Consider the following 19,075-nt stretch of genomic DNA (forward strand, 5'->3'; position numbering starts at 1 on the left):
CTACACACTAGGGTCAATTTACAGTGTCCAATTAATCCACCAACTTGCATGTATTCGAGATCTGGCAGGAAAGCAGAGCACCAGGAAGAAACCGAACAGTCACAGGGAGAAAGTGCAGAGTCCTGAGGTCAGGATTGAACCCTTCACTCTGGCACAGTGAGGCAGCGACTTCACTGACCATGACATTGTGCCACCCGAGGAACTTTAAATGGACCTTTGCACTGAATTACTAGCAGCAGCAACGGAGACGGGTTCTTTCAGTTTGGGAAGAGTGGATGATGTATTAAAATCGATTACGCATTAAAGTGTAGTTCCAGAAATCTTGGTCCCATGATAGGTAGCACTGTATGAAAATTCAGTGCATTTTCAATGTTTTCAACGAAACCCAAGCCCAAAAGAGAATATATTTTCTACTATACGATACTATCTCAGCAATGTATAACTGTAAACCCTTCGTTTTCACTCATGGCTACAATGTCATATGAAAATTATCAACAGACTTCAAACAAGAGTCATTGTTTGATGAATCTTTATAAAATCAAATTGTAGATCAACCTACTTTTACTGTATGACTTAACTTTGAACTACATGTACCTTGGGAGTCATACTTCATAATAAAGAGGCCTGAATTTAGTGCCCGCAAGAAGGATCCCACTCTAGAGTTCCTGCCCTAATTGGCCTAGACTTCCGTAGCGTTTTACAAGTGGAAATTCCTCAGTTCCCTGCTAACAAAGTTAAAGCACATCAGCCCTGTCACTTCAGACATTGTTTTTAATGTAGTTCAAAGTCTGGCCAATAAAGCAATGCTAAAATAATATTAGTATTAGTGCTTCTGTGGCAAGTCCCCTCACATCACTGACATAATTAATGTGTATTACAGGTACATGCAAATGGCAGTACGCCATTAAGCGCATCGAGCTAGTTCTGCCACTCAGAGATCATGGCTAAACCATGATCCAAATCCTTAAAAATGATTATACCTCATAATCCTTCAGAACTTTCATAAACAGAAGCCTAACAATCTTAAATTCTAAGCTAGCAATTAATATAACAACAATTGTTGTTTTGAGTGAGAATTTGAATTTTTTTAAAGCCACCTTTGGCAAGTAGAAATGTTTTCCACCTGTCCTGGTTTCAATGTTTATGCTACAGGCCTATAATCGCCAATCTGCAACACCTGTTTCTGTCAATTTACTCTATCGGCCCCAATCCAAATCTTGATAATTTATTTCAAACTATCCCTTAATCCAAATTTTCAGGAGTAATATCCAGGTTTATACTGGCCTCATGCCTTGTAATTTAACATTTTTAAAAATGCACCACTTAGGATTTGACATTGACTTTTTGACTTGTTGCCTTCTCTCAGTTTTCCTCTCACAATGCGTTAGTCTAAAATCTTTTTATTTTAACCGATGTCCCTGTTTCTCTGTATATTTTGTACATTGTAATGAACACTGGGAAAAAAAGGATTTCCATGTTTTAAATCCCTTTAATTGCATTGAATTCCTCTGTGGAAAATGTTAAATGAACCTTTTTAAAATAAGCTGGATAATGAGGGAGCTGAAGGAGTGAGCAAAGTAATATTGCACAAACCTGTTAAGTAGCGAACTATTGAAAGGAAATTAAATTTATGAGTTTAATCTCACTAATGGATCAAAGTGTGAGCTAACACTCATTAATATAGTGAAGCTCTAATAATTAACATCATTTGATAACATTTTTGGCTTTAGCCAATTAGCACACCCAAGTCATTTTCGTATACCACATTATTCAACAATTTATTTTTCATTGTAGATTCACGTTTACTATATTTAGCCCCAGTGTGTTTCACCTTGTACTTCTCATGAGATGTTGTTAATATGCCCAACTGTTAAATCTCAGTAGATTTTGCTCAATTATACATGTCTTCTCAGAACATCCTGTTTACCAATGAATTATAAAGATATGCTTTAATTTCAACACCAACCTTCATGCTAATATTGGGAACAGTATCAATTCTTCAATAAGGGCCCAGACAGACCTGCTCCTCATTGCTATGCAACTGCAAGTCTTGATAAACACACACCTCAACATCTATTCATCACAAAATATACAGTTCCTTCTCAATACTATAAGCTTCTATATATTGTGAGGAAACTTGCTCTTTTCTATGATTTTTCTCATAACCCACCAATTCAATTTTATCTTCCAGATATGCCAGTGATGCTCTGGAATTCTAGAAACAAATGTTTTCAATTTTATTTGGAACTACACAAATTTACCTCTATAACTGTCAGAGGCAGCCAGGTGCTTGCCAGCTATTTTTCCTCTCTGCTACGATGCTGAGTGCAGTGATGGCCAGCCAATATGCTGCAGATTCCCAATAAATCTGCACATTTGAACCTGCACTAGGTTCAACTTGGCCCATAGAACACAGAACAGTACAGCATAGGATCAAGCTCTTCAGCCCACAGTGTTGTGCCCATCCAATTAAAGTAGTTATCAAATGGCCAACTTCTGCCTGCACAATGTTCATACCTGTCTATTTTCCTCACAGCATGTGCCTATCAAAATATCTCTTAAAAGTCCCTGGGTCGGTGACTTCACTCCATTCAATGAAAAGAACATTTGTGACGGAAATGGATAAGTTTCAAATAAATTGCTGTATTTTAATTGCATAGGTATCTTAAGCAAATTTATTCAGTAATTGTAAATCATATTTTCTTAAAGTATAAACATTACTATTTACTATTAAATAAAGAACATTAAAATAAAACACTAATCCATAAAAAGTTAATTGCAAAGCCAATAAAATATTTAAAACATATTACCTCTAATTTATTACCACTGTCACTGTTCCGGTCTACTGATACCGCTGATGGGGAAGAACAAACTTCTCTAGGTATAACCTTGCACAAGATTAATGAATGCATTGCCGAGGGCAGGTGTCAGGGAACTGCCACAGGTTGGCCATGGGGCACATAGAGTTGGGGAACAGTTGGCTAATTGCAAGTGAGGTACTGGTAAATTCAGAACTGCAGCATCCGGGTGAGTTTGTAGGGAGATCCCAAATGCTTGGAAAATTATTATGATTATTAATAGGTTATGAAAGTATGGAAAGCAGTCTTTGTTTAAATATATCCATTTTACAACCAAATGGGGCCTAGGTTAGGGCCATGTGGAAACCCACATTTGAATTATTGTACTGTAATCCTATATGCTATGACAAAAGCTTAAGATTGTTTTGATTTGATACAACAATAAATAAAATATCATGACATTGATAAAACTCCAGAAATCTCTTCAAATGAGGTTTTTTACCTGGGGGGGGGGGTAACATTTTCTGCTGTACTGATGTTAATATGGAATTTATACAAAAAGTGATTACTTACTTGATTCCGGAATAAATTCCCTACAGATCCATGTGATTATATGTGTCCTAGGGTTTTTTATTGACTTTTCCAAAATAAATAACAGACAGATATTTTTCTAAAAATGAAATGATTCACTCTACTGAAATTGGACACTGTACTGCGAGTGCCACCAATGACATAATTTTCAACATAGAATTTTAAAACAACAGTTGATGAAAAGTGCTTGGACTCAGCTGTCATTGTAACAAATTTCAATGTTGAGGGATCACTGGTGACAAAATACCACTAGGTTGAATATATATGTTGTACTTTATATTGGCCACTTTTCAGAAAATCTTATTTTAGGGTAGTGTTATAAAATGCATGATAGCAAACATAAAGCTACCACTGGTGCAACGCTATCACATATTTTCTAACTCTAGAGATGTATACCTTGCCAAAAATCACTATGGGCATTATTCCCCTCAATGGTACCGACCAACCCTACTGGCTCACAGACTAATGGCAAAAGAGCTGACAGCAATGCAAGAGGAAGATAATACTTTCCTGAAACATCCTGTCGTCTACTTCAGGGTACATCAAGGACCAAGGATGAAGGATCAGCTTTAGTTACCATATACATTTACTGATATTGGGAATGTGCTGCACTGTGTTGGGTCAACATGCAACAAAAATGACAGCATTCAACAATTATAAAGAATAGAGATTTATAAAATAATTAGTTACAGGTTAAAATGGAATAAAATATGCATAATCACATAAATACCAGCATGTATTTATAACGTAAACAATAACATAAAATGCGATTTATAGTGTTTGCAGTGCATTGCAGTGACAAAGGAGAGGGTAGGAAGGCTAACTAGAATAATTGATCAGATTAACTGCCTGGGGGAAAGAAACTTTTAAAATATCAATATGTTTTTGTTTTAATAGCCCTGCAGCACTTTCCAGAAGGGAGCTTTTGGAAAAGGCACTTTGCAGGTTGGATAATGTCCACAATGATTTATGCATCAAGGTATTAATAATAACCCTAAAGAAGTTAAAAAAAAGACTTGCTGAACTATAATTTGGGAGGAACATTGGGGAGATATTGATTGATTGAATTTGTTTAAGAGGAACAATCATCTATTGATGCATGCATCCATTTACCTGGTTCCTTTCCATTAGCTGCTTGAAGTGGCAAAAAAGGAATATAAAGGAGAGAATGTGAATTAGTTTATGATTAAAAGGAGACCACAAGTTAAGACCATGCAAAAATAATTAAACAATTTATTTAGCAAGGTTTCACAAGAGACTGGAAAAGAGAAAAGCTCTGGTGAAAGGTTTTCAGCACTAGAAGGAAATGCTGTGAGGCAGATTAAAGCCATGAATAGAAAAAGACACTGCAGTTCACCAGTTGAGATTTTAATGAGACATTTGCATTGCAGAAGGTTTGCTCAATGGGAGAAAAGATCTGTCACAAAGTGTTTACTTAATGGACCCAGTTGGCTCTCTCATCTACACAGATGATTATATTAAAAGCACCAACCTTCTATTTTGGCATATTCCGAAAGGTGAGAGTAATTGATCAAGGCAGCTTTCTCCAGACACTTCCGCACCACTTTCTTGACATCTTCAGGTGGCACTGGGGTGGCTATATCTTTCATTAGTACCTTTGTCAAAGGAAACAATCATTCTGATAAAAATTAATAAGTTGAACTCACAAGTTTATTGACATTATATGAGGATGATTCTGGGAATGAAGGGGTCAACATTTAAGGAGCGTTTGGCAGCTTTGGGCCTGTACTCACTGGAATTTAGAAAAATGCACGGGGATCTCATTGAAACTTACCGAATGTTGAAAGGACTAAATAGCATGGATGTGGAGAATTTGTTTCCTATGGTGGAAGTATCCAGAACTAGAGGGCACAGCTTCAAAATTGAGGGGCAACCCTTTAGAATATCGGTAAGGAGGAATTTTTTAGCCAGAGTCTGCGGTGGAGGCCAAGTCTGTGTGTATACTTAAGGTGGAAGTTGATCGCTTCCTGATTGGTCAGCTCATCAAAGAATATGGCAAGAAGGCAAGTGTATGGGGTTGAGTGGGATCTGGGATCAGCCATGATGAAATGACAGAGCAGGCTTGATGGGCTGAATGGCCTAATTCTGCTCCTATGTCTCATGTCCATAAGACCATAAAATAGATTCAGTTCTTAATGTTTATGTTTGCAGGCTTATAGGCACGACATCTAGTCAATCCAGCTCACCATCTGCAATATTCCTTTGCTACTTTTCCAGTAATAGCAACTCCCATTTGTTGACTCAAATCTTCTTCATTCCTTAAAGGCATGAAGGCTTCTTTATCCCCAGTCATGCTTTCAATCTTTTCCCTATATTTGTATTTGTAAACAAAAATTTCCAACTTACAATTCCTATTTCTGTTTATTAAATTTTTATTTTATTCTTTGTGAATGATTGTGAAGTAATCATTCACAAAGAGAGATTACTTGTCCTTGAATCTTGCACAAATCATAAACATAAATTCTTCCCTCATATTCTGTCTCACTCTTAGCTTGTTCACTAGCTCCTTAAACTCAGGGATCAACCAAAAAGCTTTAGGCACACATTCTGATTGAAATCTGAGAATCAAAAGTATAGTCAGTCTTCTAGATAAGCTACAACCAGGACTAAACACAGTTTTAAAATTGTTGTCATTTTTTTGTATTTCGAATAGGTGTCTAATCCAAATAGCACAAATCCAAAATTGGAAGACAAAAACTGAGACATCGTTGCTTAAGCAAATAGTCATCATCATGAATTATTTCCCTTCAGGGGTATTAAATCCAGGGCTGTGCATTTCATTCGTGTAGCTACTTGAGACAAAGGCAGCTACCACTTCTTAAATATTAGAGATCCTGGAAATCCGGAGCAACACGCGCACAAAATGCCAGAGGAACTCAGCAGGTCAGACAGCATCAATGGAGAGGAATAAAGAGCTGGCGCTTCAGGCTGAGACTCTTAATCAGGACTGGAAAGAAAGAGGAAAGATGCCGGACAAAGCAGGTAGGGGGTGAGGGGTGGGAGAGGAGTGATAACTAGTAAGTGACGGGTGAAAGCAGATTAACGGAAAGATGAGTGGGTGGGGGGGGAGATGAAGTAAGAAACTGGGAGATGTTAGGTGGAAGAGGTAAAGGGCTGAAGAAGAAGGAATCTAATAGTAGAGGACAGTCGGCCATGGGAGAAAGGAAAGAAGGAGGGCCATCAGAGGGAGGTGATGGGTAGATGAGAAGAGAAGGGGAAAGAGGGAAGCCAGAATGGGGAATTGAAAAAGATAAATGGGGGAGGTGAAAGAAATTACCAGGTTAGAGAAATTGATCTTCGTACCAACAGGTTGGAAGGCTGCCCAGTCAGAATATGAGGTGATACTCCACCAACCTGAACGTGGTCTCACTGTGGCAGTAAGTAGGTGCCATCGCCAGACGTGCGAGAATGGAAGTGGGAAGTGGAATTGAAATGTACAGCCACTGAGAAATCCCACCTTTTGTGGCGGAAGGAGCAAAGGTGCCCGGCAAAGCAATCCCCCAACCTACGTCGGATGTCAGCGATGTGCAGAAGGCCACAGCAAGAGTACTGAATGCAGTAGTTGACCCAGACAGACTCACAAGTGAAGCATCACCTCATCTAGAAGAAATGTTGTGGCGCTCAATGCTGGTGAGGGAGGAGGTGAATGGGCAGGTGTAGCATTGGTCCCACTTGCAGGAATAAGTGCCAGGAGGAAAATCAGAGGGTAAGGATGAGTGGACAAGTAAATACAGAAAATGGAGAGTGCTTGGAGGGGTGCTGGGAAAGATGTATCTAGTTATGGGAAGCAACATACATCAAAGTTGCTGGTGAACGCAGCAGGCCAAGCAGCATCTATAGGAAGAGGCGCAGTCGACGTTTGATCCAGTTTCTGTCATGATAAGCCATTTATATTGGTGACATCATCACATGCAGGAAGCACTGATGGGACATAAAACCTGTGTGCTCCTTGTCTGTTTTCCAGCTGGGTGGGATTCCAACATGAAATAGGCACAAACATTTCAAAACATCATTTTATGTACAAATAACAAAAAAAAAGATGCAAAGGGTCCAATTTCCATGTGTGTTTCTCTTACACTACCTGCTGAGTTCCACCATTTGTTAATAGTGAACACTGCACTGTTGGTCTGGGTAACCCAGGTATTTAACTGTAAGAGGGTAAGAACTCTGAAAATGTTAAACTAATTTATTGTGCTCCAAGATACAATTATTGTACTAAAAGAAGAGACTTTTCAGATTCAGATTCAATTATTTATGAAATGTACATTGAAATATGTTGCAAAAAGCATCGTTTGCATTAACAACCAACTCAACTGCAACTGGGTATGGTGACACCTGCAAATGTGGCCACACATTCCGGTACAAACTTAGCATGGGTTAACAAAGCAAGTATTTACTGGAATTAAGAGTAAAGAGGGAATTTTCATATTTAGCTGAAGTACAACTTGGTCTCATTTTGCATAACCAATAAGCAGTTTGAAGATATTCTTTAAGGTGCTCAACTCTTAGAAAGTATCTGGTCAGCCATGAAAGAAATACCTTCCACAAATGACAACCCTGAGCATTCTGGAACACCAATTATAGTTTCATAGAGTCATACAGACAGTAAAAAACAGGCCATCCGGCTCACCATGTCCACGTTGATCAGTGGAAATCCATTCACGTTAATCTATTCTTTCTGCAGTTTGCCTGCAGACTTCGATGCTAGATGATTCAGTACTGATGCAGGGTCTTAATCAACAAATCAAGCATCCTTTTCCCTCTACAATTCATCTTGATCTGCTGAGTTTTCTCAACAGCGTATTTTTTTGCTCCATGTTCCAGTATCTGCTATCCATTGTGTCTGCACTTCTTAAATGTTGAGAGCAACTCTGCTTCCACACTCTCTCAGGACAAGCATTCCATGTACTCTGGATGTACAAAGTCTTGCTCAGATCCCTCCTAAATCTCTTACTCTTGGTAAATTTATGTCCTCCAGGACACGTGGGTCCCTCTTTTCCTCAATATTTCCTCGTACTTTACCTTTCATACATATATCTTAGCCTCATTAGTATACCCAAAACACATCACTTCACATCCATCAGGATTAAACTCCATCTTCAATTCTCAGACATTTTCAGAAACACATTGATATCACACTGTAGCCTAACACTATCCTATAGTCGGTCAACCACTCCACCAAACTTTGCTTCATTTATGAACTTACTGATCTTGCCTTCTACATCCAAATCCAAATCATTCATATGTATTGCAAACAATTCTGACGTATTGCTACTAAGCTGTTTAAACTGATCTCGGCAGTACAATTATTTTTGAACTAGCTTTTGTGGCGGTAGGTATGCAATAAGAAACATGTAAAAAAAGTCGAGAATTGACATATTTCATTGCACTTACCCTTTCAAGCAATGAGAGAGTGGCTTTGAGTGCACCTTCTGGTCTTCCAAAAGGGAAGCAGTATCTAGAAGAGCAACACAGGATTGAGATGAATAAAGTTAAACAGCTACAATAACAAAGGTCCGGTCAGACTTAAGCAAGGCTGGTAACAAAACTTCCATGTAATGGGCTACACCAGCACTGAATCAACAAAGAACAGATTGTATTTGATTAAGATAAATTACATTAAATTTATGTTTGTATGTGTGCAACAGAATAGCTTTTTTACTTTGAAGAATCAAATCAATGACAATTAAAGTCTATAAGATGTACTTTAAAGCTAGTTAAGAAATTGTTAAAATAGTTAAAGGATGACATCTCAGCATCCCAGGAGACAGGATGGAAACATGGATCTAAAAATAATTCACAAATTGGAAGATTAAGTTGTATCAGATCATGCAGTTCAATGATTGCAATGATTGATCAAAGCTATGAGATCTCTTTGAAGCTCTGCTACTGAATGTTTTTTTTGTGCGTATTCAAATTTTCACTCACAGCTATTAGTCTATATCCTTGCGTTATTGGCAACCCTCACATATCAGACTTATTTCTAAATGTGAAATGTCAACACTGTTTGCTTTGTAGACAAAAATCAGTAGCCCTTCCAGGAAACACTGCAGTATTGTATTCCTATTTGTGACATGTGTTCTCACTCCTAGCTCCCTGTTGAACTATACGCCAGTATTTAATGCCTTTGCATCAATCGGCCCTTAGCACACATAATGAATAACCAAACACCTCTTGTGGTTATATGTATCAGATGAATTTAGAGAGGTAATTTAAAATATACAATATATTGTATATTAGGAGCATGAACACCAAATGAATTTGCTTGCAATTTCAGGTTGGTCAGATAAGTTGAAAAAACATTTGTTAAATATAGCAAGAATGTAATATGCAGAATAAGATGGGAATTGAATGGTGAAGATTACTTTATTTAAATTGTACTTTTAATGAATATTGCAGATCAATATGTTTAACATTATAGGATACCAGTCAATTACAGTGTCTGAAAGATATATTTTCCTGCAATGTTAAGCGCCATCATTTGAACTGAAAATATTTGCGTATGTATGACAAGAAAATTGATGTTTCTCTGACATGGTTTTTATTCATACTCCAAACCACAACTGTTGATACATCTTCATGTGATTTATATGATTATTTCTCATATTGTAATGAAGACTTCCATTGCAAGCTGTGTAGAAAGAGCCTGCCCAGGAAGAATGCACTTTTGTACACTTCATTTGTTGCTACTTAATTGAGTGATGGAAAGATATAATAAAACAGACAAAACTCAGTGCACTAGATAAGAGAAGATCTGCAGGTGCTGGAAATTCAAGCAACACACAAAATGCTGGTGGAATGCAGCAGGCCAGCCACCATCTATAGGAAGAAGTACAGTTGACGTTTCGGGCTGAGACCCTTCGTCAGGACTAACTGAAAGAAGAGATAGTAAGAGATTTGAAAGTGGGAGGGGGAGTGGGAGATCCGAAGTGATAGGAGAAGACAGGAGGGGGAGGGATGAAGCTAAGAGCTGGAAAGTTGATTGGCAAAAGGGATACAGAGCTGGAGAAGGGGGAGTATCATGGGATGGGAGGTCTAGGGAGAAAGAAAGGGGGAGGGGAGGCCAGAGGAAGATGGAGCGCATGCAAGGAGTGATTGTGAGAGGGACAGAGAGAGAAAAAAGAGAGAGGAAAAAAAAGGAGGAATAATAAATAAATAAATAAGGGATGGGGCAAAAAAGGGAGGAGGGACATTAACGGAAGTTAGGGAAATTAATGTTCATGCCATCAGGTTGGAGGCTACCCAGACAGAATATAAGATGTAGTTCCTCCAACCTGAGTGTGGCTTCATCTTGACAGTAGAGGAGGCCATGGATTGACATATCAGAATGGGAATGGGATGTGGAATTAAAACGTGTGGCCATTGGGAGATCCTGCTTTCTCTGGCAGACAGAGTGTAGGTGTTCAGCGAAATGGTCTCCCAGTCTGTGTCGGGTCTCACCAACATACAGAAGGCCACACCGGGAGCACTGGACGCAGTATATCACACCAGTGCACTAGATTTTGGCTTTATAAAATTTTTGTGCACATCCATGGGTAGAAAATAATAAAAACAAATCAGTATATATTCAAAAAAATATGTACATGAACCTGCAATTTACTGTATGTCAGAATCAATTAAATGTATGTCACGAAAAATTACTCTGCCAAAACAGATATTGAAGCATCTATTTCTATACTCAGTCATTCAATCAAGTATATACCAATGATTACTTGTGCTTTAATAGCAACCCTTGGGGTATGAGCCCATTAGTAAAATAACCTTAATCAATATCCTCCATCCTGCTCTGGTTAATCTTTCTTTATGTATCAAGCAATAAGTTTTACTGTTGGTTCCCTTCCTCCAGTTTGTTTTTGCTTTTCAGATAAGACATAATCTGTGTTTTGTTTAGCCCATTATTTGCTGCCTTTGGCCCAGGGGAGATACGATGTCAGACAGAAAGCCACAAATCCCAGGGATTACCTTTCCTACAGCAAATAAAGAAGATCCCAATGTGGATGTTCTGGAAGTTGTTCAACACCTGACGATTATGCAAGCAGCACAGATTATTTTCCGAATGGGATCAATCCTTGACCACACAAATAAAGTCGGTGTTTGGTATAGTTCAGATGCTTTTCATTTCATCCACTGATTTCCCATCGTTGCTTCAGTTTCTCCTGATCTCAGCATTTTAACACTTCTGCAAATTGGTACTGCAAATATTAAAATAATTCTGTGCATCTCACCCATAAGCAAACTGCAGGAGCATGTCCTTTTAAAACATACATTGGATGTGAGGGATTTGTTGAAATAAGGAAAATTCTGACAAGGTGACTGGCACTATATAAAGGCTGCTATTCAGTAGCGACTAACTTTCAATGTATCGTAGTTTTTTTCTGTGGCAGCGTTTTGACCTGAAGTGTTGCCAATTCCTTTCCTTCTACATATGCTGCTTGACATGCTGTGTTTCTCCAGCAGACTGTTTGCTGCACCAGGTTCCTATAACTGCACTCTCTTCTGTCTCTACCATAGAGCTTCCTCTTGGTTCTTCTTGACTCCAACACCCCAACCACCTTCGCTTCACCTCCTGCCCCTTCTAACTTTTAACTTGCTTACAAAATGTTAAATCTGTAACAACAAGTTCCCATGCAAGAAACGTATGTTTCCTTCTCTACATATGCTTTCCAGCACTTTCTGCTTGTACTTCAGATTTTGAACATCAACAATATTATACTTGTTAAACTATTACAGATTTTGTTTCAGCTTCTCATTCACTTGTAAAGGGCCCCTGTATTGTAATCTTTCCTTAAAGTGACAACTTCCCGTCATCATTCCATGCTAATGTGAAGGCTAACCTGCAACTTGCAGATCACGAATGACTACAACAAAGATTCCAGAACCTACGGATATATGTTTTTCTGGACAGAATTGAATGACTTAAACACCAACTCTTCAAGTAGATGTTGGGAGCTTCTTCTATGACTCAAGGATTATTGGCTTACATGACGGCTCTCACTTTGACAGATAGCTTGTATAGTGATGCAGAATCACAGTAAATATTTAGAAGAGAACTAGGCAAGTTTATAGAGAATGCTGCTGTTAGTGTGCAAAAATTATCACTGGAATGCTGAGGAATATTATTCTTCTTCTTGGGATGTCCCTTGGAATTTGGGTTAGCTAATTTCCATTACAAGATACCTGTGTGTGATTTATTTTAATGTGACACACCAGCTACTATAAGAGCAAGATGAGGTATTGTCCTTTACGCGAGGAAGCCCAAAACTGCTGTACTCACTGTATACCCATGATTGTGTAGCCAAGTTTCCATCAACCTCAATATATAAGTTTGCTGATGACACAACAATTGTAGGCTGTATCTTGGGTAATGATGAGTTTGAGTACAGAGAGGAAAGTAAGAACCTGGTGGCATGGTGCAAAGGCAATAACCTATCCCTCAACGTCAGCAAGACGAAGGAATTGGTTGTTGACTTCAGAAGGAGTAGCGGACCGCACAACCCGATTTACATCGGTGGTGCACAAGTGGAACAGGTCAAAAGCTTTAAGTTCCTTGGGGTCAATAGCACAAATGACCAGACTTGGTCCAACCAAGCAGAGTCCACTGCCAAAAAGGCCCACCAGCGCCTTTACTTCCTGAGAAAGCTAAAGAAATTTGGCCCGTCCCCTAAAACCCTCACTAATTTTTATAGATGCACCATAGAAAGCATTCTTCTAGGGTGCATCACAACCTGGTATGGAAGTTGTCCTGTCCAAGACCAGAACAACCTGCAAAAGATCGTGAACAAAGCTCAGTGTATCACACAAACCAATCTCCGTCCTTGGACTCACTTTACACCGCATGTTGTCGGAGCAGTGCTGCCAGGATAATCAAGGACACAACCCTCCCAGCCAACACACTTTCCAACCTTCTTCCCTCGGGGAGAAGTGTCAGGAGCTTGAAGGCTCGTACAGCCAGATTTGGGAACAGCTTCTTTCCAACTGTGATAAGACTGCTGAATGAATCCTGACCCTCCAAATATCCGGACCTGCCTCTCGGTTTTTTTTTGCAATACCTTACTTTCCCTTTTCTATTTTCTATTTATGATTTATAATTTAAATTTTTAATATTTACTATCGATTTGTAAACCAGGGAGCGCGAAGCGCAGAATCAAATATCGCTGTGATGATTGTACGCTGTAGTATCAATTGTTTGGTGACAATAAAGTAAAGTAAAGTAAAGTAAAGTAAACCTGGAAGAAAATGGTATTGATGAGTACTTTAATAGTCAGCATGGACAGGATAGGTCGCAGGGCCTATTTCCATGTTGTATGAATGTATTAATCTCTGATAATTGGTGGCCAGCTTTTGATACACTGACTTTACACGCTCTCACACATTCTGAGTACACAGAGATGTACTCTGATGACCCGCTGTACCTTATGATCATTGCTATCTCTTGGAATAGATATTGACTGTCTTTGTGGACTGTAGGGAAATATACCAGATTTTAATTTCCCATATGTTTGGTATGGATTGACTGCATTGGCCTCATTACATTGCTGCACTTTGCTGATTACGTGTATTGTACAATTGCAATATTCCTGAATGAGAAAGGATCAATTGTCCAGTTGCATTTATTTAGGTTCTCTCTCCTGGTTTAGAGCAGCCAGTTAAAAATTAATCCCTCTTCAGAATATTTTTCTAAAAACTAATGAGGCAGTGAGAGTGAATTCATTTTTTTCACTCTTGCTAATCTACCATGCCTCCAATAGCCACAGTCAACATGCTCAGCAGCAGACAGCCTTGCTACACCCAGAATGTCCTTAGATATTCCAGTACAGAGGCTCCACTCCTAACAGCTGGCAAGGCTGGGGTTTGGGGTGATGCCTTTATTGGCTATTGAAGCTGTTGTTACTTTTGCCAATTTTTTAAACATGTTTCTCATTAGGAACATTTTGAATTTCAAAAAGCTGAAAAAAAATGACTAAAATTTTAAAGGTCAAAATTAACCAAATATTATAAATGTTAAAACAAAACAAATTTATCTTTAAAAGGTAACATCCTCTCCTTTGCCTCGTTAATCTTTACTCTACAATTGGCACTGAAATCAATGGGGATTCAGACTCTACTAGAGGCAGGTAATCTGAGAGGCAATTCCTTCAAGGTTCAAAGTAAATTTATTAGCAAAGTACATACGTGTAACCAAATACTACCTTGAGATTACTTTTTTCTTCCGGGCATTCACAGGAATAAACAAATACAATAAAATCAATGAAAAACTACACACAAAGACTGACAAACAACCAGTGTGCAAAAGACAAATTGCACAAATACAAAAGAAAATCAATCAATCAGTCAATCAAATAAATAAATAACGCTAAGAAAATGTATTCTAGAGTCCTTCAAAGAGAATCCATAGGTTGTGAAATCAGTTCGGGGTTGAGGTAAGTGATATTATCCACGTTGGTTCACTATCCTGATTGGTTGAAGTGTAATAACTTTTCCTGAAATGGGTGGTGTGGGACCTAAGGTTCTTTGGCTTAAAATTGGGGAATCCCAGCAAGATTGGCTCTAGCTATCGTAGCAAAAAAAGTGACAGAGAAGCTGACTGGATTGGCCTTCAGAATTTATCTGCTATTTCTGACACCTTTGTTTCCTATTAGGATGGCAGATGATAGCCAGCAAAACCTGATCCATTAATTTAAAAGTACAAACAGTGAGTGATGGAGATGCGTGCTGTCAAGTTACATTTGTGCTTGTCTCACAGCCTGCTGCCAGGTTACTGAGGAATACAGTCATTACAATGCAAGGCATTTAGACTGAATCTGCCAGTAGCTGGTGATTTTATTGAAATAGCAAGAAGTAAAAATCCATTCATTTGACACAAAATGTTGAATTTAAAGAGGGCCCCAAACTGAAGCTCATTTTCTAAAGATTACTGAATTGCGATCAAATGAGCAGAAATTGAGAAACACACAACATTCAATCCTCTCCAATTCACACTAACTCTTTTACTTGTAACGATTGCAGAGACTGTCATTATTTTAAATTGGACAGAGAGTCTAGTGTTGGCTTAATTGCCAGGGTAAGTGCTGGAAGAGAGGCTTGTCAATTTAACAGTACACTATTAAGCTTATCATTCTTCCATGCTATGTGGCTTTGTAAAAATAGTATTTACATGAAATGACTTTGGCTGATACTTTAATATATACACTAAAAGCCTTCATTAAAATACTTAATGAAGTAATTTGTATGAATGTATTAAATGCTTGTACACTAATATTCTGCTCTCATCTCTAGGGTTACAAGCAAATCAGAGATGAACACAGTGACAATAGATAGATACATACTTTTCAGTAGAATTGTAAAGAATCAGATTAATTATCACTGACATACGTCGCATCCTTTTACAATTCTGTGCATTGGAACCTCCATACTGGGCAGTGATGCAACCAATCAGAATGTCATCATTTACTTTAATGTCAGTGAAAGTTTAAAAAAAAATGCAGGTGCTGGAAACCTAAAACAAATATCAAAAAAGGTGGAAGCACTCAGCAAATCAGGCCATCATACAATGGCTGAAAATGTGTTAAGATGCCACATGAAAGTAACTTTAATTTTTCCCGAGCCGAAGTGTATTCCATATTTTAGGCAGTAGTAAACACAGCACTTCCAATGAGATTGCTATATCTAAAGCTGGATGCAAGTGAACACAAGATTCAGAACAAGAGAGATGGCAGACGCTGGAATCTGGAGTGAAAAAGCAAACTGCAAGAGGAAGTCAGTAGGGTTAAGCAGTATCTGTGGAGACAAAGGAATTACTGGCATTTCAGGCTGAGACCCTATATCAGGACTGTGAGAGTGGAGGGCGGGTTGTCAAAATGAAGAGATGAGAGATGGGATAAGTTGGTGGCTGACACGTAATAGGTGGAATTCGGTGAGATGATAGGCAGGTGCAAGTAGAGACAGAGGTTAGAAAAGTAAACAAGAAGCTGCAGATGTTGGAATCCAATAAATAAGGAACGTGACAGGTGGAATCAGGTAAAGAAGGAGAGATGGGGAAATCAAAGCAGTTGGGAATAAGATAGGAGAACTAGAATGCAAAGGGTGTGGGTGATAGGCAGATGGAACCAGGTGGGGGAAGAGAATAAAACTCAGGTGGGAGGTGGTGGAGGGCGGGGGCTGGGGGTGTAGGGAAGTCAGAGGGGGCCAGAAGGAGAGAGAAAGGAGCACAGGGAATGGGGGGGGGGGGTACCTGAAATTGCAAAATTCAATGCTCAAACCTCAAGTAAGTCAACAGCACGCAAACAGAAAACTGGTTACCTGAAGTGAGTGATCTGATTCTCAAGAAGGTGTAGTAGTCTTTCTTTAATCTCATTAAATCTTTCCTTCTCTTCAACTGTTACTGTTCCAATTCCATCAGGCCTGAAACAGAGAAGATAACACTACAGAAAATTACACAGGATTATGTAGCATGTGCAGCACAAGCCATTTGACTCAAATTGTCCTTACTACAACTTATGCTTCACTGGATCTTCCTCTCATCTAGGTCTATCAGTATAACTCACTGTTACCTTCTCCGTCAAAAGGTTGTCAAGATATTGTCACCCGATGAAGCCCATAGAGTGAAGGATATCTATGCAAACAGCTGTTAATCCAGGGCCAGCATATAGCCTTCAATTCTGGCAATTTAACCAAAGGGATCACTACACCAGTAATAAATTGGCATAAGATAGTTTCCCTGCACATTTACATGACCAAAGGGCAGTTTGAACGTTAGCCAAAAATATTCTTCAGTGAACACAATGTACCTTTCCTGCTGAGTGTGAGCTCGTGCTGTGATAGAAAGCCAAAATGAGGGAGTCATTTCTTAATTCCAGCATCTTTAAAATGTCAATGTAAGTTGAAATTTGTCTGTTGTATATAGTTTAGTCTCACATTTCACATCGAAAAATAAAAAACAGAAACAGGAAAGACTGCCCTTGAGAATAACCTGGAGTTTTATCCATGAATCCATGCTACATTTAACTTGCTGCTGTTTTAAATGCTAACAGTTATACAATCAATGGCTATAGATTGCTAATAAACTGAGGAACCTTAAAACTAACTCAAGCGGCAGCTGTTTTCCACAGCGATAAGAAAGGAAGCTGAATCCTTATCCTTTGCTAAGTGGCTGCTATACACTGGCATTGTTTGTTAAGAGGTGAAACGTTCTTCTCATCATTGCAGAGTAAATCCCTTTTCAGGTGCCCTCAAAAAGAAAGATATGCATGCTTCATTCAGTCATCCTCCCAACTCGAAACCTGCTGAGAAACAAACTCCTCCAAACACAGAGTCACTTTACAAAGCTCAGAAACAAGAGAGGGGCAGCCAAATACATGCAGTCCGACAAAGCTCCACTTGCTTTTTTTTTTCGTTTACATGGATTATGATCTAGGATTGGAGAGCAATCTATATTTTGAATAGACAGTAAATTTTTAAAATAAAATTGATTCAATTCATGTATTTAATCCTACAGTGTAATGTTATTTCATCAGTTTGCATGGATTAGATCTTGATTAGTGGTGCTTCATTGATTAGTGGCGGAGATATGATAAAGCTGAGGGAAGCAAGAAGACAAATAGGTAAACATTAATGTAAACTTATTATGGAAATTTCAATATGTAGAATGAACAAGTGGTGCATGTATGCTTTTTCTCCTATTGTGAACCAAAATGTTTGATCACTTTCTTCTTGTAAAATCCCAGAAAGAGCCTTAAACCAAAGTACATAGCACTGTTAAAACTTCACTTACCATTGCATGTACCAGACTTTACTTTTTCTGGCATATCAAGCTGGTAATGCATGATAGGTCCCTATCATCATGGTGATTATTTTCAACACTGGTGCTCCACAAAGGTTGTGTCCTCTGCCTTCTACTTTGCTCCCCGCACACTTATGATTGCATAGCTAGATTCCGCACTGACTTCATCTATAGGTTTGCAGATGAAATCACTGTAGTGGGTTGTATATCAAATAATGATAAGTTGGAGTACAGGAAGGAGAGCTCAGTAACCTTTCCCTCAATGTCAGTAAAACATAAGAGACTGTCATTGGCTTCAGGAAGGGGTGCGGTACACATGCTTCTGTCGACATCAGTGGTGTTGAGGTTGAGAGGATTGAGAGCATCAGGCTCGTAGGAGTGAACATCATCAATAGCCTGTCTTGGTCCAATCACTAATGTCACAGCCAAGAAAGCTCACCAAGCCTTTACTTCCTCAGGAGGCTAAAGAAATTTGGCATGTCCCTGTCGACCCATATCAATTTATGTCAATGTGCCCCAGAAAGTAACTTATCTGGATGCATCACGGCTTGGTATGGCAACTGCACTGTCCGTGACTGCAAGAAACTGCCAAGAGTTATGGACACAGCTTAGCATATCAAAGAAACCAGCCTCAACTCCATGGACGTTAGCTATACTTCTCATTGCCTCAGTAAAACAGCCAGCATAATCAAAGCCCTCATCCATCCCAGCCATTCTCTCTTCTTCCTCTTCCATTGGACAGAAGATACAAAAGCCTAAAAACACATACCACCAGGCTTAATGAAGCTTCTACCCCACTGTTGTGGGACTAATGAATAGTTCACAAGTATGCTGAAATGGACTCTTGACCTCACAATCTACCTGTTATGACTTTATACCATTTTTC

At 38.8% G+C, this 19,075-nt stretch overlaps 1 protein-coding gene across 10 annotated transcripts in view; it reads right to left on the reverse strand.

The window, feature by feature from the left end:
• The window catches only part of cadps2 (Ca++-dependent secretion activator 2), a 725,177-nt gene that overhangs the window by 161,380 nt on the left and 544,722 nt on the right, over positions 1-19,075 (reverse strand). For 5 of the 10 annotated variants that reach the window (XM_063058144.1, XM_063058143.1, XM_063058140.1 and 2 more), the window contains exons 14-17: positions 16,710-16,811; positions 8,805-8,868; positions 4,882-5,005; positions 4,503-4,523 (exon numbers count right to left, since the gene is read on the reverse strand). In XM_063058144.1, the coding sequence (XP_062914214.1) occupies positions 4,503-4,523; positions 4,882-5,005; positions 8,805-8,868; positions 16,710-16,811 (311 nt within the window). The remainder of the gene's footprint in view (positions 1-4,502; positions 4,524-4,881; positions 5,006-8,804; positions 8,869-16,709; positions 16,812-19,075) is intronic. The other 5 variants (XM_063058146.1, XM_063058145.1, XM_063058142.1 and 2 more) reach the window with 2 other exon arrangements.

Source organism: Mobula hypostoma, chromosome 9, assembly GCF_963921235.1.
Source record: "Mobula hypostoma chromosome 9, sMobHyp1.1, whole genome shotgun sequence".
NCBI lineage: Eukaryota > Metazoa > Chordata > Chondrichthyes > Myliobatiformes > Myliobatidae > Mobula > Mobula hypostoma.